We start from the raw sequence: 24,259 nt of genomic DNA on the forward strand, positions 1-24,259 counted from the left end.
TCAGAAGGCAGAGGCAGGCAGATTTCTGAGTTCGAGGCCAGCCTGGTCTACAGAGTGAGTTCCAGGACAGCCAGGGCTATACAGAGAAACCCTGTCTTGGAAAAAAAAAAAAAATTAAAAAAAAAACAACTAAGATAATGAATGGAGCAGATAATAGAAGGAAGCTGCATGCATATATCAGTTGCAAGGGTAACTACAGAAATAAAGGCTAGTAATTAAATCTACTCACACTAAGGCATTTATTTTATAATGGCTTTTTATAAGTTTTCTCTAATGCTTCTTAGGTTTTATAATTCCTTCTTCTACTCCTACAGTTTATGAAGTAAAGTACAACAATGGTAGTTATGCTCTATTTTCTTTTCAGCTTTTAACCTACAGAATGGCAGTGATTGGAACAAAAAAGGAAAGGGGACAAATGTTCTATCAAGGAAAGATACAATAACAGCAATTGAGTCTTACCTTTGAAAACAGAGAGGGTAAGGAAATCTCAGGCATATGTGGGACAAAAGTTGCATCATGTGAAACAAATGATATTATTTGAAGTGTTTTTATTTAGGCATTCAATATGAATAAAGAAATATTGACATCTGACTACTAAGTTTAAAACAGGGTATAATGCTAGACTGCGCTCCCCCACAACACTGCTACCAACTCTTTTGCAATCTTATACATACTTCATGGCACAGATTCTACATTTCCCAAAATCCCTTGAAGAGCTTCAAATATGCCAATAAAAGAACACCTGCAAGGTTTGGGAGACAAGAGAGCCCCAGTCCTATTCTCCAGAAGTGGTTGTAGCCGGTCGTCTCACAAAACTTCCTGACAAGTAACTGAGAACTACTCATTTTATGTTGTAGATTAAGCCAATATTTGCTGCTTTTAAGAGGTTCTTTTGTACTGTGGCAGCTTCCCAGTGAGCCATGGAGAATCAACTTTGGTGAGTACTTCAGAAGATGTCTTGATATTTCACTTAGAGCTTGACAAAGTCTCACTAAACATTAGTCAGTCTCTTTTAGGCCCTTTCGACTCCAACCTTGACAACTGTTCCTTGTCAAGCTTGCACTGCTCAGCTGTAACATGAAGTTTGTAAGTCAGTTTGGAGAAAATTTCCCACTCCTGCAATCTGATCTCTCTCAATATTGGATCAAATTCTTCATCTCCTACTCTTGGTTTCTTATCACTCTACCCTGCTATCAACAAGAATGTTGGAAGGTCAGTTGGAAAGGCTAAAATTTCCTTTCATTTGATTGCTGTCTTTATAAGGCTCCATCTACTGATCCTGATCCTGTTACCTAGAATAAACTTGAACTAGTCCATGCTGTACTAAGAAAGAACTAAACTCAGTTTTATAGCATAGCTACTGCAATAATTCCTTAATATATTCTGCTATTACCAGTTTACCATCCAGTTCTTTAATGAGCTTTTTCAGTCATTACAGTGTTTTGACATTTTTGTTTCAAGTTCAATTTCCAAAAGGTTCTCGCCTCACACAAATACAAAAAGAGCTATTTTAAAATCAGCATTACAATACGGGCAAAAACATACATACATACACATACACACATACACGCATGCACAATACAATATTCACTCTGAGAACTAATGGTAGGACTAAACAATAGATTTACTACACTGTGTAAAATCCTACCACAAAATAGAAATACCAAACCCATCTGTGGTAACAAAACAAGAACAAAAACAAAATCAGACATTACAAAAATTAAAAAGAAACACACAAGCAAAAAATATGGAATTTAAAAACATTAGCTTTCCAACCAGAGAAAACAATAAATGAAATTGTAATATCAAGAAAGCAATAGTGAGGACCATTCTGTATATCCCTATCGACATTAACTCTAAATAAATATACGAAAAGAAAAGCAATTTCAACTGAAAAATTTAGTAAAGGTACAAATCACATGTTTCAAAAGCATTTTTCTGAAAATGATTTGTTGTTTTCTTTTTAAGGCAAAGTCTAGCCTAAAACTAGTTCACTCTGTAGCCCAGGCTTGGCTCCACAGCAATCCTCCTGCCTCAGCCTCCCAAGTACTTAGATTACAGGTATAAGCTATAACACCTAGCTCAAGCAACAGTAAATTTACATATAAATTACAATAGTAAATTATAAATTTATGTAAAATTTTTTTCACTTTTTGAAAATATCCCAGAAACTATTCTAGAAAATCAAACAATCAGGGTATTATAATTAACACATACATCTGAAATAGTAAATAACATTCTAAACTTAATACTTACCTTTTGGCTATTTGATTCTCAAGATGTTTAACTTTTTCTAATAACTCTTTCTCAACAAGTTCTCTCTCCAATTTAAATTCATCTAGTGCAGTTTGAACAGCTTTGTTTTTTTCAAAATTAAGCTTCTGAATTAACTGTTCTTTGTCTTGCTCGTGGTTTATAACCAATCTCTCCTTGTCTTTTTCAAGGTTCTGGATAAGTGCTTCATACTTTTCTTCTTGTTGGGTTATTTTTTCATCTTTTTGTTTTTCAAGAGCACTCAGTTCTGAGTTCAATTTAGTCTGCAATTCAACTATTTGTTCTTTCAGTTTTTTTTCTATTTCAAACGCTTGGTGATGCAAAGATGTAACTTTGTCTAATTCAGCCTTAAGTATATTAGACTCTTCTTCATGTCTACTGATTAACTCTGAAATGCACTGATCTTTTTCAATTGTCATTAACGCTCTTAACTCTGACAAACCCACCTGGTAACTCTCATTATTATCATAAATTTTTTGGTTTAGTTTACTTATTTCTCTTCTTAAATTTTCGGTCTCTCGTTCAAGTAAAGACTTCAACGTTTCCTTCTGCTGTGTTCTGCTCTCTTCCAACAAGATCTTTATCTCATCTGTTTCTGCCTCCTTCAGTGCAAGTTCAACCTCTAACTTACATCTCATGTCTGACAAGTCAGAAACTTTGAGTTTCAACTCCTGCAGCTGTTGTTCTTTTTCCTGAATAGCTGAGGCATGGGATTCTAGCATCTGGTCGATTCTTTGCTGATTTTCTTTTTTTAATTTCTCCAAAGACACATTGTGGTCTGCTGTAACTTTCTCAAACTCCTGTGTGTGCCTGATGTGCAGTGTGTCTTCTAATTCCTTCAGGTGATTTTGTTCTAAGCACTGAAATTCAGCTCTCAACGATTCTATTCTTTCATCATGCAGCTTTTTCAGGTCTTCTAACACCATCTCTCGTGACTGCTTCAGTTCTTTAATTTCAGAATTTTGAGTATGCATTATATTTTCCATCTCTAACAACTTCTGATCTTTTTCTTGCTGGACACAGACAATAGCATCTTTTTCATGTTTAATCGAAGTGAATTCATTGTCTTTATTTTGTAAAGCCTCTTCAAGGGATACTAAATCTTCTTTCAATTTTAAAATTTTATTTACATTTTCTTCACTGTCTTTTGCTAGAGCATCAAGTTTACATTCATACTCAATTTTTAAAGATTGGAGTTCTTGCTGATGCTTTTCCTTTAGTGTTATTTCTAGGGAACATTTTACTTTTTCAATAATATTTCTTATTTCTACAGCTGTACATTTTAAATAATTTGATAAGTCACACTGTTCTTTTTGTACAAATGTTCTGAAATGGCACAGATCGTCCTTGATGGTTTGTATACTGATGTTAGAGTCTTGCACAGCAGCTCTGCATTTCTCCAGCTGGACATGTAGAGTAGCCCGATCCCCAAAGCCCTCATTTCCACGTGTACTTGTGTCTTGCATGCGCCTACTATCTATTGCATTGATGACTGAAGAGTAAAGTGACTCCACCATCATTTCTGGACTTTGTGGATCACTTATAGGGTTTGGAGACGATAAATTTTCTTCTATCACAAACTCATTCACAGCAGACATAAAGTCAGACTCGGGACTTTCTGCTAATGAATCCAAGTCTATAGAAGCTTGGTGAACAGTTTGTTCTGTGTTTGGATGGGAGATGGTTTCAAAATCAAATGTATGAGCATCGATGCTATCTGGAGATAATTCTTCTAAGGGACACACTGCCGGACATAAGGTATCCTGAACAGATAGAGGAGGAGGAGTTTTTGGTGAGGTAGTAGTTGTAATGCCTGTTGTACTTTCTATTCTTGGAGAAGCAGCTGACTGTGGGGATGCCTGACTTGTGGATACCTGAAACACAGAGTTAAAGTCTTAAAAATCTATAACAGTGCAAACATCTTATATTAATAAAAATACTTAAAATAACTCATTTGCCTTTTGTTCATTCAGGAGATCTGTAATAGTTTGTGACATTTCATCCAAACTTTGTGCTGCTTTTACCAAATTATGTAGGGCAAGTACATGCTGGTGTAGAGGTTCAAAGTCACAAAGTAAGGGAACCCTGAAAAAGAATGATAGATTTTTAGTTTCTAACAAACTGCAAACAAATTGTTTCATTCTCTTAAAAACAATGAACAACAGAGTCAGTCCTTCTTAAGCAAGGACAAGCAAAGTGAAAGAAGCTTGTACACTCATTAAAAAACAAAACAAAACAAAACAACAACAAAAAAAACAGTATAACAAGCTAGGGAAGCCACAAGAAAGCAAATCATAACTTTCTTTTTTTTAATATTTTTATTTATTTATTATATGTAAGTACACTGTAGCTGTCTTCAGACACTCCAGAAGAGGGAGTCAGATCTCATTAAGGATGGTTTGAGCCACCATGTGGTTGCTGGGGTTTGAACTCTGTACCTTTGGAAGAGCACTCGGGTGCTCTTACCCGCTGAGCCATCTCACCAGCCCAAATCATAACTTTCATCATTTTAAGATCAACTTAAGTCAAAAGTATTCATGGCTGTTACCTGAGGAATGGCTGCACTTCTGAAGGACAAAATGATTGAAGAAACTGTAAATCTTTTAATGATATATCTGGAAGTTCACAGTCAAATTTTCGAGGCTTCTGGGTCTATAAATGGAAAAAAACACTTTACTAATACAAAGGATGAATTTATGATTTCTTGATATAATTAAATCCACTATAAGAGACTGACAAAAACATGTCAAATGATCTCCTCACAATTAAGAGAGACTACTAATAGACTTAAGCAAAAGACCATGCAAATATGCCAGGGCTCACTAGTCTGGAAACTGAGCATCTTGGTGGTAACTAATATACTTATCCTTTCCTTCTTGTCTTAGCACCATCTGACAGAAATTCTAGTATCCCATCAACACGAAATACATAATTTTCCGATTTCCCCTTGGCTTACAGAATGGTCACAAAAGGTCTCTATAGTAAACTTTGTTGGTGTTCCTTAGGGAGACTTTTTTCTTTGCTCTTCTCATTTTGAAGACTTCAAACTTTAATTCTAAATGAAAAATGGATTGTAAAGACCTACTAATTATTTTTTATAATACTGGCAAGAATTGGTATCTTTTAAAAATAACTCTGATTATCTTAATCAATAGTCAAGAAGATTGAAATGTCAGGATAATCTTCATAAAATAGGTTCATTGATAAATGAGTATGTGAATTCTAGTTACAATTGTACATTCTTAAGAAATACTACCATGCAGAAACATGTTTGAAATTGACATCTTAATATGGTGGAAGGACATAGCACTTCCTAAATTTCTTAGATCGTGAAACATGTTTCTTTCCATTTAAAAAATTAATAAACCCAGCTAAAATCTATCAAATGGCACTTTCATGTTTAATTTTAAGGAAGATTTACTGAAGACTCGAGCTACTCTGACTCAAATAATGAAGTGGCATGGAGACAGTGGGGTGAAACAGCAACAGACAGAAGGAAGACTACAGAAAGATAAAAGGAAAAACAGAAGAAAAAAAGGAAAAAAAAAAAAAACAAAAAAAACCTGCCACTGATGATGCCAGCCTACGCTGAGCGCTTGAATGATAAAGTAGTGGTAAAGAACTCACACCTTGGCAGAAAGCAAAACCTCTCTAACTGAACTTAAGACCTGCTCAACAGAAAAGAGACCATGCCTGGCACTACAAACCTAACTGTTCAGCACTAGTAAAATCAAGATTATTGTAGGAGAACATGCAACCACTAATTTACTCAATCAGCTTAATCCCTAACAATCCTTGAATATCGTCCTTACACCCACGTAGAAATATACATTTTTACCCCCCATCAAGGAATCTTCTCTTTTGCAACAGAGACTACAAAAAACTAAAACCAATCAATATGAAGAGTTGAGGAAGCCAGTACCAAAGGAGACATCTACAACACTGCAGCTCTAGACTCAAGGAACATTGAAAAGGGGGCAGAAAGATTGTTCAGAGACTTTGTCTTCTAGTAGCATCAGAAGCTACACCCACACACAGTCTCACCAACATGACCACCTGGACAAGGACACGAACGAACACACTAAGTTGCATGGGAAAATCCCGCAAAGCCTCACCCCTACACAGAGAACTAGACAACTGAGTGAAGCTGGAAACAGGAGAGGTTTCCCAGGGGGAGCCCACTAATCACTGTCCAGTGCCAAATGGTCAACTCTGAAAATATACATACATGTAGCATTATAGAGATTCAGATTATATCTAGAAATACTTAAATATATGCAGGTATACATATAATACCACTGGTAAATGGATTTTTAAAAGTCTATGAATTTGAAGGTGATCAGGAAGTTTATATGGAAGATTTTAGAGAAGAAAGGGAAGGGAGAAACACTGTAATTAAAATATAATCTCAAAAATTAACCCATATTAAAGCTTACACCAGGTAACCCTTAAACCCAAAACATTTTATGCTAATTTAATCCTATCACTCATAACTTATTTTGTTTCTGATAAATGCTTCTAACCCTGAAAAAATAAGGTTTTATAATATAGAAATTTAGTCCTAGTTAGAAAAAAAAAATACATACACAAAATGAGGAAGGCCAGGAGTCCAGTCCTTTAAACAGACGATTTCTTAAAAAGGACTTCCCTGTACAAAAAAAAAAAAAACAGGAACATGGTTATTTTAGAAATTACTTAAAGGCCAAAAAATAAAAAAGGAAAAGGGTAAATAAATTAACACTTACTAAATAGTTTCCCAAAGGATTCCCTTTTTGACTTTTCAGCTTCATATAATTGTTTTCCATCTTTGACTAAAGCACCAGCCCACTTAGAAGAGAAACATTTATATTAATAAAATATACCAATTATGAATGTTAATATATAATTAAATAATTAGAATTGCTTACCTCTCTGTAGTGTTTAATGAACATTTTTCTCCTTACAACCTCAACAACAGCTAGGCAATACATCTGAGGAACTGTACTAAGAGCCTCAACAATTCTGACTCTCTCTAATAGCTCTATTACAAGGCGGAGCAGTGCTTGCAGTTTTTCTCCATCTTGATCAGCATGAAGCATCACAAAACAACACCACCTATAGATAAAGATTCATTGCTTTGAACATTTGTTAAAAGTCATCTTGTAGGTAACATTTGTTAAAAGTCATCTTGAAGATCAAGGCTCTATAAAGTCTAACCCTAAAGTTAGTCAATATGCATTTCAACATAATCATAAGGGGAAATTACTGTTATTACTAGGAAGATTAAAAAGACACAAGAACTGAAATGACAGAATCTCTTACTTCAGTCTGACATGAAGATTGTTTGCTAGCTCCTGTTTGGCAGTGGTACACTTCTGTTTAATATCCAACAGTTTTCTGTGGTTTTGCAACATAATCATTAGCTGATTTGCATGACTCAGGCACAGATCAGGTAACACAGATGCATCCTTCAAGTTCTCAGCTCTCATCTGATTAGCTAAAAATCCCTTTGGGAAGGAAAATGGCATAAGCTCTCAAGAGAAAAACCAACAATGAACCACTTTTCACTTAGATTCCTACAATTTCTGTCTCACATTAATGGGGAGGAGGGAGAAATGGCTATTCCAAGGACAGAAAGCTAACTTACAATATGTACCTTGAAAGCTTTATTAAAATAATTAACCCAAACACAAGCTAAAAGCAAACAAATTCTTTAAAATGTCATGGAAACACAAAATGTTAAGCTATCTTAAACTTTTATAATATTTGTTTTCTTATTAAAAATAAGCACATAAAACATCAATATCACAAGGAATAAAAAAAAATATAACAACCAACCAAAAACCATAGCAGTTAAGCAGGAAGACAGCCTAGGAAAAACAGGAAAACTCCAGTCCATGAAGTACAGAAAGTGGGAGGGAGAAGGTGAAGGGAATGAGGAGAGGGATACTAGCACACAATGAAATTCAGCTACTTGGTTCTGGGAGCTAGAAAACAAGTGGTCATAAACACAATACCTGAGCAAGCTCTTTCTGTTCATTTACCAGCCGGCTACAGCTAGCAATCATCTGGTCCAAAGCATATAGCCGATCTTCAAGCCCTTTAATGGCTTTCATATTCTGATTATCAAGTTTGGTAATAGTTTGATGGCATTCTTTGATAAATGGTTGAATAATCTTTGGGTCAAGCTAAATGAGAAGGAAACATATATGAGTAAAATCTTCTAGAAATAGTTTTAACTATATTTCACAGTAACTGGATACAGAATAGGATACAAAGGATATAGAAAATGATACAGGGGGCTGGAGAAATGGCTCAGTGGTTAAGAACACCGACTGCTCTTCCGAAGGTCCTGAGTTCAAATCCCAGCAATCTCATTGTGGATGGTGGCTTACAACCATCCACAATCAGATCTGACGCCCTCCTCTGGGGGGTCTGAAGACAGATGTAATTATATATAATAATAAATAAATCTAAAAAAGAAGAAGAAGCAGCAGCAGCAGCAGCAGCAGCAGCAGCAGCCGGGCGTGGTGGTGCAAGCCTGTAATCCCAGCACTTGGGAGGCAGAGTCAGGCGGATTTCTGAGTTCGAGGCCAGCCTGGTCTACAGAGTGAGTTCCAGGATAGCCAGGACTACACAGAGAAACCCTGTCTCGAAAAAAACAAACAAACAAAAAAAAAAAGAAAGAAAGAAAGAAAATGATGCAGAAAAATGCACAGGGAATAAAGTTATACTTCCAAAGGAAGGTTAATAGAATGAACCCCATCCTAAACAACTTGTGCTAAACAAATCACAATACAAAACTCAAAATTTCAGTAGTCACAAATCTCAATCAATTTAAACAATTCTCAGTATCCCTAAGAATATGTTATTTTCAAAGTCATCAGGGTCATATAAAGTGGAGCTAATGACAAACCCATTCTTTGGTAGTAACTCATCACCTCATCTTCTCTCAAAGCATCTTCCATAGCCAGGTATGTTGGCATGTTTGTAATTCAGAACTCAGGAAACAAGGTAGAATTAAACCAAAAGTTCAGGCCAGCATAGGCAACTCAGCAAGATCCCATTCTTTAAAAAGGCAAGGTTTGTCCTTACCAAATGGGACAGAAAGCTTAAACTTAATCTCTATTGCAAGGAAATGGTTTGGTCAATGAGATTTCTTAATATTTAATTTAATTTCTCCTGTCCTCTGACTTTAGTTCTACGTGTTTGTAGTGTAAAATGTAACTATATGATGCACTTGGTGGCGACTGTTTTCTAGTAAAACTGGTCACAGATATTAAACGACCTTGTTTCATTAAAGGCTCCTGGAACTGTGGCATAGTCTACTACCTTTGCCTAGCTCCTCACTCTCAGGTTCTGCTGCTTCATTCCAGATCCCTCCTCACATTCTGATTACTCTGTATGGTTTTATCTTTCATTAAGCATAACGTATTTATTTTGAGGCAGGGTCTCATTCAAGGAACTTACAGTATACTGCCCGGGCTAGTATCAAATTTTCAGTGTTGGGATTATATGTGTGAACTATCACCAATAACTTGAAAAAACATTTTATTACATCATCATTATTGACATTGCAGTGCTTGTAACTAAACCTAGAGCCTTAGTGGGTAAAAGGGCATGAGCAAAAAGAAATGCCTTCTCTCCTTTCACAATGAGTCCTGGGGATTAAAATGAGGTTTCAGGCTTTTACACCCACTGGGTTACCTTGCCAGATCCTAAATTCAACTTTCAATGGTTGAAAATTAGTTCAGCTTTTCATGTCTCAGAAGGGATTCTGAATACCTGCCAATATCAACATGCAGGTAGCATCCAAGTTATTTCTTCAACTGTGTTTGTGTATGCGAAACACGTGTAAATGCGTACACATGTGCGGGCACGAATGTGAGCTCCATGACATATACATGCAGGTCAAAGGACAACTTGGGAGAGTCAATTCCCTCCTGCAGCCATCTAGGAATCAAACATCACATTCAGACACCCTTTACCCACTGAGTCATCTCGCTGACTGGGGTCTCTTTGACTGCCTTTCTGATGTGTAAAGGAGGAATTTGACTAGGCCCTTTAAATGAGGTTAGGTTAGGGAAGGGTAAAACAGGAAGATAATTCAAGTGAACAATGGTTAGGAAGAGAAAAACAATGGATTGATCTTAACATAATTCCTAAAAATCCTTACTGTAATAAAAATTTATTTAATATTTTGTGGAAATTTTTATTCCACTTTCCCAAAGATTATAAGTTGAAAATATTAAAATCATGTTCTAAAAGCATCATAGAAGTATTATCGATAATTTTTCACAAGTGTTTGAAATTAGCATTTGATTAATGCTTAACTTCAAAGAGTTTTTGTTATTTTAAATTTTTTAATACATACTTACTGATAATTTCTCTCCTAGAAACACTGATAATCTTTTTTAAGTAAACTGACTGTTAGGCAATGAACACAGATATATAATGCGTTTTAAATAGTCTTTCACTATGTCAGTTGGTATCATATAAGGGCTTTTGAATATATTTCTCAATGATTCATTTTTAATATTTTATGCTTTTACTATGCTTAACCCCAAAAGAATATTTTCTATGTTTTGAAACAATTTAGTATTCAACATCAGATATAAGATCTTCAGTTATGGATAATATTAAATATTCATTAATGATACTTTTAGGGTATGAAAGGATATGAATAAAAAAGTTGAACAATTTTTATGTATTATTTGATTCTCAAAATAAATGTTTGATGTATAAAATACACTTAAATAATAAAAAAATTAAGAAAAAAAGACACAATCCTATTGCAGAAGACCCAAGTTTGGTTCCTAGCACCGGATCAAGCTACATACTGCCATGTGTATATCTCTCTCTACAGATGCCATGCCTTTTTATGGTCTCTGAAGGCACCTACAGAAACACAAACATATTTATAAATAAAAATAAAAGAAATATTCAAAAAAAATCAAATTATAGAATATTATGTTTAAATAAAAACTGGGTTGCAAACAAAACAACTATGAAATTGTCTAGCAGTCCAAGCAAATATAAAACCCAGGGATTCAGATTGATAAATTTATAAACACAAGTGTAACCGTAACCCTAACCCTAACCCTAAACCACAAGTGTCCGGGCTGGAATTCAGAAATTACAAACATTAAATTCCAAAACAAATTATGTCCCAACTCATTTCCTGAGGCAGTTATGGGAGTTCACACTATACATTATAAATATACATTATGAAACAGAAATCGGACTAATCTATGAAACTAAGGGCTCTAAATAGAATCAAAAATACAAACAAAAAAATAAAATCTAAGCACCTTTTGTTTTTATTTGCTGTCAATCAAAACTACTACTATGAGATAAACAGTACTCACTAATCACAAAACGTCTCATGGTGGATCTGCTTGCAAGTCCTATATAGTCCCAGGTACACAAAAGGTTGAGGCAGAAGGATTGTGAAGACTTAACTGGACTATACGATTGAGTTCAAAGTCATCCTGGGAAAGCTAACTCTGCCTATATAGTTCAGAAGATACAACAGTAGTGGAGCATTATCCTAGCAAGCATCAGGCTTTATGCAAAATTATTCTGAAGTCCAGGACAGTTGTAATTATAAAAATGGCACTAGTTGGTTATTGGGACCACTGTTATATGGTTAATCATGCATTCATAAATGGAAGTTTCAGATACTAAGATATTAGTATTTAAGCAGAAATAATAGTCTCATTTTCATTCATTTGACAGTTTTTCTGGGACAAGTGCCTTAAACTGAATTAAATAATTATCTATCAGATATTATCAAGGACAAAGATGCTGAACATATTAGGAAGCCAAGTTCTTAATGTTCTCATTTTACTTACAACTTAAATAAGGTAGGCACATCCTGTTCCAGGTATCCTAGACCAAATATTCAGGTGTTTTGTTGTTTTCAAGATTGAATGAATCAAGGACTAAAGCTGTTTTCAAACTAAGTACCCCTTTAAGCAAAGTCCTTTGTATTCTGACAACTGAAATCTTCAAAACATTATTATTTTGTGTCACTAAAGCAATTTTCTTTCTGATGCAAATGTTTTGTATCAATTTAAAGAGCAAATATGAAGAGACATTTATCCTGGGTTTACTTCTAGAATTGCGACTGAAAGCGCAATGTCTTACTCATGAATTCTTAAGGAGATGGAATAGTTTACGGTTCTCATGGAGAGAGGTGCTTACTGCAAAAAGACCCCTTTCCAAACAATGGAAATGTTCAAAAATATACTTAATTGGTAGTGATTTATTCTTGAACCACTCAAAATCTATTTGTGTAAACCCTTCAAACTGCATTAAAAATTTACTCTCAAATAATCTTCCCAAATTTATAATCAACTCAAGAGCATGGTTAAAATAATTTGATCTAATCTCCAAATTCCAGGTTCTGCTCTTAATCATCCTCCCGCTCCAACATACATGCGCACACGCGCGCGCGCGCGCGCGCGCGCGCACACACACACACACACACACACACACACACTCACTTACCCTGCTCATAGAATCAAAGCACTTCCTGACCAGAGATTCCACATCATTAGGTCTATCTTGAACATTTATCCAGTCTAACAAAGAAACATTAAAAAAAGGCAGATCACTGTCTTTTGCATCTACTGAAGCTTCTTCTTGCTGGACAGTCCTTTGACAAGATTCCCTAAGTTCTGTGCCACGTTCAGTATCGGCGGGATCCGGAGCTACGTGCTCCACTGACTTGTGCAATGAGGTTAACACGGATGTCTTAGTTGTTCTAGGCATATCAGGAGAGAGCACCAGTTCAGAAGATCTTTTCATCTCAGCTTTCTCTGAGCCTTCATGTTCATTTAAAGAATCCGGTCTTCCCAAACATTCCCTGTAACTATGTCTGGTTAGGCACTCCAAAAGTGGAATCTTGGCCATTACTGAAACAGCAGTTCCTAAACTTAAGATACAAAACATGAGTCAGTAAAACGAGTGTGTTCTAGTATCATCCAATGAAATTACACTGTACTTCAAAACACCAGCCTTACCACTGTTCCATGTCTTATTCACATATAAGCTCCTTTATTAGCCAGTTAAAAGTACAACTTAGTAGAAAGGTGACCATTAACATTAAAATACAAATTTAAAGCAAAGCTAGCTAGATTATACTAAAGAAGTAGACACTTTGAAACTTGTTTCAAATACACCTATTAATTAAAAAACATTAAAATTTATGAAGATTAACCATAGCAGTCCCTCACACTGTAATTGGCTTTATCACAATCAAATATATTTAATATATTGACAATATAGGATTAAACTAAGAATTTTAGACTTAGGATAACTCTTAAACTAACCACATCAAAAATGGACTGAAAGAGTATAGCTGCTAAAGAATATGGAGGAAAATATGTAATCTTTAAGATATCATAAAACTATATGTTAATAGATTCAAGTCCTTAAAGTAAATTGATATGGTCAGAAGGACTCCCTCCAAGATAGGTAGTTGGAAAGGTTATTGTAATAAACATTTAAAATGATCCTTTTACTATTACTAATTATCCATTCTCTTTCCTACCAATATTTCTTCTGAAGTCTAGAACTAAGGAGCAAAACTTGTATTAAAATAGTCAATCTAGGGGCTGGAGACATGGCTCAGTGGTTAAGAGCATCGACTGCTCTTCCAGAGGTCCTGAGTTCAATTCCCAGCAACCACATGGTGGCTCACAACCATCTGTAATGGAATCTGATGCCCTCTTCTAGTGTGTCTGAAGACAGCTACAATGTACTCATATACATAAAATAAATAAATCTTTAAAAGAAAAAAGTCAATCTACAATATTAAAAAACTGAGGAAAAGAAGGAGTCACGGGAATTGGGGTGCAAAATTGCTTGTATGAAACAGGAAAGTGCGACGGTTGAGTTCCCAGCATCACTTTAAAAAAAAAAAATGAAGAATTAAGAAAAGGAAAGAAAAGAATATACATGCTATCATGTGTAAATTCAAAGAAGACGGGAAAAAAAAAAAACCGAAAACCCAAAAACCTAAATATAAAATCGGAAAAGTACATATACTAGCATTTATATAGCATTTATTAGCAATTATTCTAAGGTCGAAGTATTGCTCACTTGCATATTAATTATACATTATTTTTGTACTTCCCTTCCAAAACCCAACGGCACTTGATTTACATGTAAAGGACCTAACTAAGTTGTCCATGTCTGGGAGTTCTGGTCTTCCCTGTCCCCCACTTATATTATCTCAATTGGACAAAAGCTAGGAAGAGATTCTTAGATAGACTGAACAAAAGAAACCAAGAACAAAACCAAAAACACAACCAAAGTCTGACTGTAAAAATGGGTCAGTGAGATGGCTGAGTGGGCAACAGGAAGAGCCTGAATCCCACAGCCAGAGGAGAGAACCAACATGGAAAATTTGCCCTCTGACTTTTATATAAGCACTCTGAAACACACATCCCTGTACTTACACAAACAATAATCATAATGATAATTATAATAAAAATGCTTTAAGAGACTAAAAATAGTTATTTAAATAAACAGCCTCCAACCAACACCTAGGGACTAGAAAACTATTGATAAAGGCATTTTAAACATTCACATAATGACAAACATACTGAGTAAGTTTTAACTTGATGTCTTCTATGGATCGAAGATATTCAGAATAAATATTATTAAACTTGGAAAGAAGTTTTTGGTATGAATTCGAACAGTCCTCCAGATTGGCCATGATTGCAGCCCAGCCTTGGTGCTGAAGATGCTCATCATGGACAAGCCCTTCACAGAAAGAGCAAAGCTTCTTGGCAACGTCATACATTTCCTGTGTGAGAATGAAAAAGGGAAATAATCAAGATATGCATATATATATATATATATATATATATATATATATATATATATGCATACATACATTTTCACAAACATTTTTGTCAAACATGAAAAACTGAAAATACATTATCATCTTCAAATTGTAAAGTAGGAGTCTTTAAATATAAAAAACTGTGTGTGTTTGTGTGTATATATCTATGTATGTATTATGCTATGTATATGTTATACGTGTGTGAACATGGAAGCTTTAAGAAGATGCTGGGTGTCCTACCACTTTCCAGTTGATTCCTTTGTATCAAGGTCTGCGCCTAGAGCTGGGATGGTGGCCAGCAAGCCTCAGTGACACTTCTGTCTACCAGCTGCCCGTCACTGGGATTAGGATTAGCACATGCTATCATTCCCAGCTTTTCGTACAGGTGTTGGGGACGCAACGCTTCACGCTTCACCAGCAAGGTTCTTTCAAGAGTCAAATGATTTTTTAAAAAATGGATGACTGGAATTCAATTAATTATAAAGAATGAAGTATCAAGTGCAAACTAAAAAGCAATGTGGGAGATTTCTGAGAAAAAGAAGTTCCCTGTCACAAAAAATTCTGCTCCTGCCGAAAACAAATAACACTCTGTTAAAGTGACCACTTTCAGAAGTTCAGACCACTTACGAAGGTACAGAGAATATGGACATAAATTAAGAAATTTTCCAAGCCGGGTGTGGTGGCGCACGCCTTTAATCCCAGCACTCGGGAGGCAGAGGCAGGCAAATTTCTGAGTTCGAGGCCAGCCTGGTCTACACAAAGTGAGTTCCAGGACAGCCAGGGCTATACAGAGAAACCCTGTCTTGAAAAACAAAACAAAACAAAACAAAACAAAACAAAACAAAACAAAAGAAAGAAAGAACTTTTCCAAAGGCTGGAAAGTAGTTAAGTGGAAAAAATAGCAAATGTAAAAATATAACTACTTAATAACAATCTAGAGGGGAAAAGAGAAAGAAACGAGAGGGCTACAAATCTCACAAAATGCTACCAAAAAATTAATTAGATTTTACTGTGGGCCACCATAGTGGTACACACGTGTAATACTAACATTAAAGTATGAGGAACACAGATAGTTAGACACATACAATGTGTGTCAGGGGAGGTGACAGAAAGAGAGCAAGTCACTATTATAAAACATAGCACTGCATATAGGATATGTATATTAAGATGTCAGTGGAGGAGTGTGCCAGGGGACCAGCCCCCACAAAAACACAATACAGGTTATCACTGCTCTTAGTTGTCCCTGAGAATTTGTGGTAGGACTCTAGGACCCTACAGCTGAAGACAGCACACACATTCATCAAGAAAATGAAGAAAAGATAGTACTGACCAGGAAGCTTCTTCTCTGCTGACTGACTCTCATAGTACTGAAGGTGCTTTTCAAGCAACTGCTGTAGAGGGGTCAGGGACACCAACATTCTGACCCTGCTGAAAACTCTCTGAACTGCTATGATTACTGGGTAAGAATATTGACCTTACAAGAGCAGTGCAAATTTAGGTGCAAAATGTTACTGGGGTAATTAATCACTTTCTGATTTAAGGCTCGCCCCACAGAAGAAAACACATGCATGCCTGTGAATAATGTGGCCAGCCTAGTCTACAATGGGACTTCCAAGACAAACAGGGCTAAACAGAGAAACCCTGTATTATGAAACACACACACACACTCACAAACACCCCTACAAAAACCAACAACAACAACAACAACAAAATATTCAGAAAATATCTATAGTCGCACAGTAGTGGAGAAATTTATCTCAGTTCTACAAGTAAGAAAACAGCTGACCAATTTCCTTTAACAAAGGTAAGTTACTTAAGCTGCTAAGGTATCTAAAAATTATCTTTAAAAGTAATAAAAAAAATTCCCCTACATAAAAGTGCACAAGACCCCAAAGAATGAAGAAGTTTCTAAACTATCTTTATTCTTGTTTTAAGAATAGCAATGAGCCGGGTGTGGTGGCACATGCCTTTAATCCCAGCACTCGGGAGGCAGAGGCCAGCCTGGTCTACAAAGTGAGTTCCAGGACAGCCAGGACTACACAGAGAAACCCTGTCTCAAAAAAAAAAAAAGGAAAAAAAAAAAGAAAAAAAAGAATAGCAATGACTGGCATTTTGAATTTCAATATTTATGTTCCTTACTTTCATTTCAACTATTTAATTTTACTTTTATTTTATATGCACTGGTGTTTTGCCTGCACGTATATATGTGCAAGGGTGTCAGATAGAGTTACAGATAGTTGTGTTGCCATGTGGGTGCTGGGAATTAAGCCTGGCTCCTCTGGAAGAGCAGCCAGTGCTCTCAACCACCGAGTCATCTCTCAGGCCCAACTATTTCATTTTTAATATGTTTTTATCTACAATAAAGACATCATCTCAGCTCACCCATGCCCCCCCTTTTTTCATTTTTTAAAATTTATTTATTATTATACGTAAATACACTGTAGTTATCTTTAGATGCATCAGAAGAGGGAGTCCAATCTTGTTAAGGACGGTTATGAGCAACCATGTGGTTGCTGGGATTTGAACTCAGGACCTTTGGAAGAGCAGTCAGTGCTCTTGCCCTTTGAGCCATCTCACCATCCACCCTCCCCCTTCCCCCTTTTTAAAGACAGGATCTCTGTGTGTGTAGCCACTGCTGTTTTGGAATTTAGAACTTGCTTTGTAATCCAGGCTAGCTTCACAGAAATCTACCTTTCTCTGCCTTCTGAGTATTGAGATTTAAAGTATGCATTGCTGCCACTACCACCCAGCCCACAGTATGATCCTTAATACATAAGTATAATCCCTCTGAATTTTTTCCTTGATGCCACCAACAAGAGGGTCTCAGGCTGACTCAAGCACTTCCAAGTCTACATGATGACATCAGAAACAAAATGGACTCAGCAATCCTGAGTTAAGTCACTTCCTACTAACAGCCAATCACAAAGTGAGAATGCTTGTGGACAAGAAGAAAAGCATCTTTAAAGTTCATGACTAATAAATATATGGACAAATATCAAAAGGTTAACCTACGCCAAGAAAACCAAATAAAAGTCTGTGGCTCCCTATTAGGCTGAACAGCAGCTTCCTCAGCATACACTCCCTTCTGCTTCCAATAAACCAAAGTGCCACCCTGACTGCAATGTGCAGATTGTTGCCACCTGTTTTCTTGCCACAAGAATCTCGTGTCCAGTATTATATAACACACCAAAATGTATTCCTAAGTTTTAGTAACCAACACTGAAACTTTTCTAATGTTACCCTTTTAAAGTAAAATGTAAACTGTGTTACTTCACAGGTTCTAAGAAACATTTTTCTTCCACATCTAAAACTTAGTATATTATAAAATATAAAGATTTCTTATTAGTTTTAATTGTGTATGTGTGCACACCAAATAAGTACAGGTTCTATGGAAGTTAGAGACATCAGATACCCTTGAGCTGGAATTTCAGACAGCTGTGCATCACCCAAAATGGATCCTGGGGTCCAAACTCAGGTCTTCTAGAAGAACAATGCATGTTCTTAAACTATGATCAACCTATAGCCACAACCCTCAACCCTACACTTAAGTAGAGGAGGATGTTATAAAGAAGTCTGTCTTCATAAAGAGGCCTATGAGACAGGTACTAGGTAAAGGCACTCACTACCAAGTAGACAAGTTAATTCCTGAAACTATATTGAGAACCTACTGCCACTAGTTGTTCTTTGACAGACGCACACAATTAAAAACAAACAAACAAACAAACAAACAAACACCTGTAAAGGGAGTATTTTTCATGTTTTCTATGCATATTTTTGACTTCTATCTAGCCTGGAATGCTTTTAGAAGCAATCAGTTAAAGGAATTGTTTACATCATACCACTGCAAGCTGTGTCCTTGAAGCAACAGTGTGGAAAACTGCAGGCATCATAAGAGACTCTTCAACTTTTATTTCCATGTCATTTTCTGTTGAAAAGGTAGTTTTAGGAATAGCAGGTGCACGGTCACATAAGATCATTTCTTTATTAAAAAGAAAAATTGGATTTGTGTCCTATATCAAAAAATGCAGAAATGACAAAAATGTGTTATAAATGATCAACTTGTGTACTGCCCTTAATAAAAAAAAAAAACAAAAACAAAAACAAAAAAAAAACCAGAGTCCCTGCTCCCATCTGCTAAGAAAGCAGACTATGCAGTAGAGGATCTTTGACACCTACCGTCCCAGCGCTGTAAGTACACACTCTTCGATCTGCGGCCATGCATTCTCCTCCATTGACCACTAGCACCTGGTGCTGAATAGCAATCTTGTATTTGCTTTGAATGGCATGCTTAAGATCAGCCACACTTAGAAAAATAAAATCCAGTTATTTACATATTTGTAGTACCTTTATAAAAGCACTTCATAAAACACACACACACACACATACCATAAGGCTACTGAATCTCATTCTAAGACTTTTCTCAAAAAACAGTAATAAATTTCCTGTTTTTTTAATTAGATACCACAATCAACTGGCTGTGAATTAAATGAATTAAATGCCTATGTTTTTCACATCTAAAAGTGAACCCATAAAATACAGGCGGCATACAAAATTACTTTTTTGGGTTTTAAATAATGGTGAAAGGTATAAACGAACATATATGCATGTTTAAACACAGAGTTTGTGTTTAAGATTTTCACAATACATTATAGAAAGTACATTAAATCTAAATCATGTAAAAACTGCTTAAAAAAAAAAAATCCTATAGCCACATGTTAAAATTCTAGAAGGACCCTGGGCAAGTTCGAGGCCAGCCTAGTCTACAGAGTGAGTTCCAGGACAGCCAGGGATATATAAAGAAACCCTTTCTCAAAAAAACCAAAACAAAAAATAAACAAACAAACAACCCCCCCCCAAAAAAACCAAAAATGGATGTATTTAAAATGTGAATTCAAGACAGTTGGGTGGATAAAGTGCTAACTAAACGAGCAAAAGGACTTGAGTTTAAATTCCCATGACTCATATAAAGGCAGTGTGCTGGTCCAAGTCTGTAACCCCAGCACTAGGGTAGCACGGGATCATTTGGATATCCCAGACCCCTGGGATGTACTGGCTAGGCAGGCTAGCCAAATCAGAAAGCTCTGGATTCAATGAAAGCTCCTATCTAAATGGGGGGAAAAAGGATGGGGGTGAAAGAGTAAGGCATGACACATCTACACATGACCAACGTTCATGAATGAAACTAAATAATTGTGCATTTATGTGTATTTGGTATATACTGGGTATGTTCACCAGTGCCTGCATGTGGACATGAGAGGTTAATGCTGAGTGTCCTCCTCCATCGCTTTCCCCCACATTTTGAGATGGGATTTCCTACTGAACCTAAAGCTCAGTATTTGGCTAGATTGATTGTAGAGCAAGGCCTATGGATTCATCTGTCTCTGCAGGCTGCTGCTTCCCTCCCTACCCCCTGGAAGGTACAGGCACACATTGAAACGTCAGGCATTGGGCTTCCAAACTCAAGTCCTCATGCTTGCATAGCAAAAACTTCCAAAGCTAATTCTCCAGGTCCTTTAGTACTTTTTTTAAAAAGCTTTTTTGTTTGTTTGGTTGGTTGGTTTTTTTCGAAACAGGGTTTCTCTGTATAGCCCTGGCTATCCTGGAACTCACTTTGTAGACCAGCTGTCCTTGAACTCAGAAATCCACCTGCCTCTGCCTCCTGAGTGCTGGAATTAAAGGCGTGCACCACCATGCCCCGCTTTAAAAAGCTTCTTCTTTTTTTTTTTTTTTAAGATTTATTTATTTATTATAAGTAAGTACACTGTAGCTGTCTTCAGACACTCCAGAAGAGGGAGTCAGATCTCGTTAAGGATGGTTGTGAGCCACCATGTGGGTGCTGGGATTTGAACTCTGCACCTTTGGAAGAGCAGCCGGGTGCTCTTACCTGCTGAGCCATCTCACCAGCCCTTTAAAAAGCTTTTTATTAGCACATATTAATTATACATATTAATACTACATATTAGTTTCATTCAACATTTCCCCACATTTTATATTCTCTCTCTTTCTGTTATCTCCCTTGTACTCTCATTAGTCTCCTTCCTCTTCCCGGCTACTTGCCATCTTTCTTCTACTCTCATGCTGATCTTTAAGGTTTAATTGGGGCTACTTCAAGAGCATGGGTAGCGGGTTATATACAGAAGTATAATAAGCAACTTAGTAGAGCCACTACTAAGGAAAATATCTTTCTGCCTCTAGTACTCACGAACTAATTATAGATTCTCAGAGACAGGCAGAAGCTCATGAAGCCCTCTCCCAACCTTAGCACCATTTAAAACTAAAAGCCAACGAACATGGAAGGGAAAAAAACCAAAAACCAAAAAAACTTTTTAGTTTGTGTATCGGTGCTTTCCGTGTGTGTGTGTGTGTGTGTGTGTGTGTGTGTGTGTGTAGTTTGTGTATCGGTGCTTTCCGTGTGTGTGTGTGTGTGTGTGTGTGTGTGTGTGTGTGTGTACGTGTGTGCGTGTGTCTGTGTGTGTGTCTCGTGCCCAGAGGCCAGAAGGCGGCATCTGATACCCTGGAACTGGAGTTTCACACACCCTAGCTCCTCTGCAAGAGCAACAGTGCTCTTAACTGATGAGCCATCTTTCCAGCTATCTTACTGCTATTTTCTAAATAGAAATTATTCAAATTATTTGTAATAATTTCAATATGAGATTATTCTGCAGTGCTGTCAAATCGTTACAATAAAGTAAACAGCCTTGAAAGTGGTATGTAACTATTTCTTTCCTTTTCTTGTGAGAAATCAAATTAATTTTTCCTTGCCCTGAGAACTAACCTTTATACTTTATAAGCTTATGAGAATATTCAAATATTTTATATCCTAGCCCAATAGAAAATGACTAGAAATGAGCTTCACTAAATTAGGTAAAAATAGTCCATTTGTTTTATTCTCTCATTAATAAGCAAAACAAACCCATTGACTTAATTCACACAAGAATAAAAACAACAAATGGACAAGATGGCTCAGTAGATAAAGGAACTTACTTTACAGTCAAGCTTGATAACCTGAATTTAATCTCCAAGATCTAGATGATAAAGAGAACCTGATTTGCACAAATTGTCCTCTGGTTTCACACATCTTTTGCATGTGGAAGGGTACACACACACACACACACACACACACACACACACACAATGTAATACAAAATTAGCAAAAATAGCAAAGTGATGCCTACTGCTCTAACAAACTTTTAGTTTAGAATTACCCTTTTAAAATTGTGAATATCATAGTTAAGCAAAAATCAGAAAGCACAATTTACAGAATTTAATTTTAGCATTTTATCATCAATTATATATGATGAGTAACAAAATGATACTACGATTTGAAATTTACTATATGGCTGTTTTTTGAGACAAAGTTTCACTAAGTATCCCTGACTGTCCTGAAACTCAGATTTCTGTCTACTTCCAATGTTAGTACAGGACAAAGCTTGTGTTTAACCTTCCCAGCTGGCTATCTTCTTCTCATATATATTGGTTACTTTTCTCCCTTGAATTAAGTAAGTTTTTAAATTTAATTATTTATGTAAAATGAGATTTATTGACTTTATTGTTTTTATGTTCACTGTGTACTACATATGTGCCTGGTGCTGCAGAGGTCAAAAGAGGGCACTGGATTCCCTGAAATTGAAGATACAGATAGTTGTGAGCTGCCACATGGGTGATGGAACTCAAATTTTATTCTCTTCAACACCAACTGGTCTTTAGTTGCTAAGCCAACTCCCTAGCCCCACACTGTTTTAGAAGCAGGGTTTTTAAAAATGTTTGTAGGTGTATTCAAATGTATATTGTGTGTGTGCATATGTGTGTGATTACATGTGCACATGAGGTTACATGAAAGCTTCCTTAGGAAGTGTTTTCCTTGGGAAGAAGATTTACCTCCTTGAAGACAGTGTCTGTCATTGGTTTTTGGTTTTTTTGTTTGTTTGTTTTGTTTTTTTGGTTTTTCCAGACAGGGTTTCTCTGTATAGCCCTGGCTGACCTGGAACTCACTTTGTAGACCAGGCTGGCCTTGAACTCAGAAATCCGCCTGCCTCTGCCTCCCGAGTGCTGGGACTGTCATTGTTTTGAATTTCACCAAACTAGGCTAGACTGTCTACCCAGAGGGATTTCCCCAAACGTCTATTACAAGAGCACAAGGTGTTAAACTGTCATTTCTACTTGGGCTTTGGGCGTTAAATTCAGACTGCACTTGTCCTTATCATGGTAGAATATTTTTTTAAAATAAGGTAATTTTTTTTCATTAGGTTGGAAAACCAAAGGATAAGTGAAATATAACTCACGTTTGCACAGTTAGTTCAGTGTCAAATGTCAGCGTGGTTCCAGTGTTAACCAGAAACACATATAACTTCATGATGATCTTTCTGGAATCTGATACCTCACCCTCCAGAGTGGATCCTAAGTGAAAAGACAAAGGGAATAAGAATAAGGTTCTTATTCAAGAATAAGGTTGAATACCTTCATCACTATGATAAAACAGTCTTACTAAACAACAAAAAATAAACTCTGTGTTTATTTTAACATAACTACATTGAACTATGCAAGCAACTCATGTGTTGTTTTGTTTTATTTTGAATGAGGCTAGTGAAAAGCATTAACAGTTCTACACTGTACAGACAGCTTTTGTGCAGGAAGAAAAGAGGCCTACCATTAGAAAAGTAATGTGTATAATTTTTCTTGTTTTCTAAACTCTGAATAAAAAATTGCCTGGGGAGGAGGGCTGGAGGAGTAATTCAACAAAATAATTGATCTGCATGCAATAGGCAAAAAAAAAAAAAAAAAAAAAGTCTAGATTTAATCCTTAACAGAGTAAACAACATAAAACTCTGTGTGTGTCTGTGTGTGTGTGTGTGTGTGTGTGTGTGTGTGTGTATTCGGGGGAGGGGCAGTTACCTGTTTGTAATCCCAGTACTCAGGAGGCTGAAGCAGGATGATGGCTTGGAGTTCAAAGACAGCCTGGGCTACATATTAAATTCCAGGCCAGCACAAGAAGCAGTGATTTTAATCTCAAAACAAAAACTCCAACGGCACTGCTCTGCCTTCTTGTTTCAGGGAGCAAATAAAAATACAATTAATTGGCCATTATTAGGCTAAGAAGATGTTTCAGAAAGTCAAAAGTACTCGCTGCTTAATCAAAAGGATAGAGATGAA

The 24,259-nt window shown here is 36.3% G+C and overlaps 1 protein-coding gene across 1 annotated transcript in view; it reads right to left on the minus strand.

Annotated features, from left to right (window-relative positions):
* Positions 1 to 24,259, minus strand: part of Rb1cc1 (RB1 inducible coiled-coil 1) — a 60,291-nt gene that overhangs the window by 21,048 nt on the left and 14,984 nt on the right. The window contains exons 3-15 of the mRNA XM_021222022.1: positions 23,392 to 23,506; positions 19,286 to 19,412; positions 18,949 to 19,119; positions 14,868 to 15,070; positions 12,766 to 13,192; positions 8,271 to 8,441; positions 7,576 to 7,760; positions 7,182 to 7,368; positions 7,020 to 7,101; positions 6,861 to 6,922; positions 4,823 to 4,926; positions 4,233 to 4,359; positions 2,257 to 4,148 (exon numbers count right to left, since the gene is read on the minus strand). Coding sequence (XP_021077681.1) covers positions 2,257 to 4,148; positions 4,233 to 4,359; positions 4,823 to 4,926; positions 6,861 to 6,922; positions 7,020 to 7,101; positions 7,182 to 7,368; positions 7,576 to 7,760; positions 8,271 to 8,441; positions 12,766 to 13,192; positions 14,868 to 15,070; positions 18,949 to 19,119; positions 19,286 to 19,412; positions 23,392 to 23,462 — 3,809 coding nt within the window. The 5' untranslated portion in view covers positions 23,463 to 23,506. The remainder of the gene's footprint in view (positions 1 to 2,256; positions 4,149 to 4,232; positions 4,360 to 4,822; positions 4,927 to 6,860; positions 6,923 to 7,019; positions 7,102 to 7,181; positions 7,369 to 7,575; positions 7,761 to 8,270; positions 8,442 to 12,765; positions 13,193 to 14,867; positions 15,071 to 18,948; positions 19,120 to 19,285; positions 19,413 to 23,391; positions 23,507 to 24,259) is intronic.

Source organism: Mus pahari, chromosome 22, assembly GCF_900095145.1.
Source record: "Mus pahari chromosome 22, PAHARI_EIJ_v1.1, whole genome shotgun sequence".
Taxonomy (NCBI): Eukaryota; Metazoa; Chordata; class Mammalia; order Rodentia; family Muridae; genus Mus; species Mus pahari.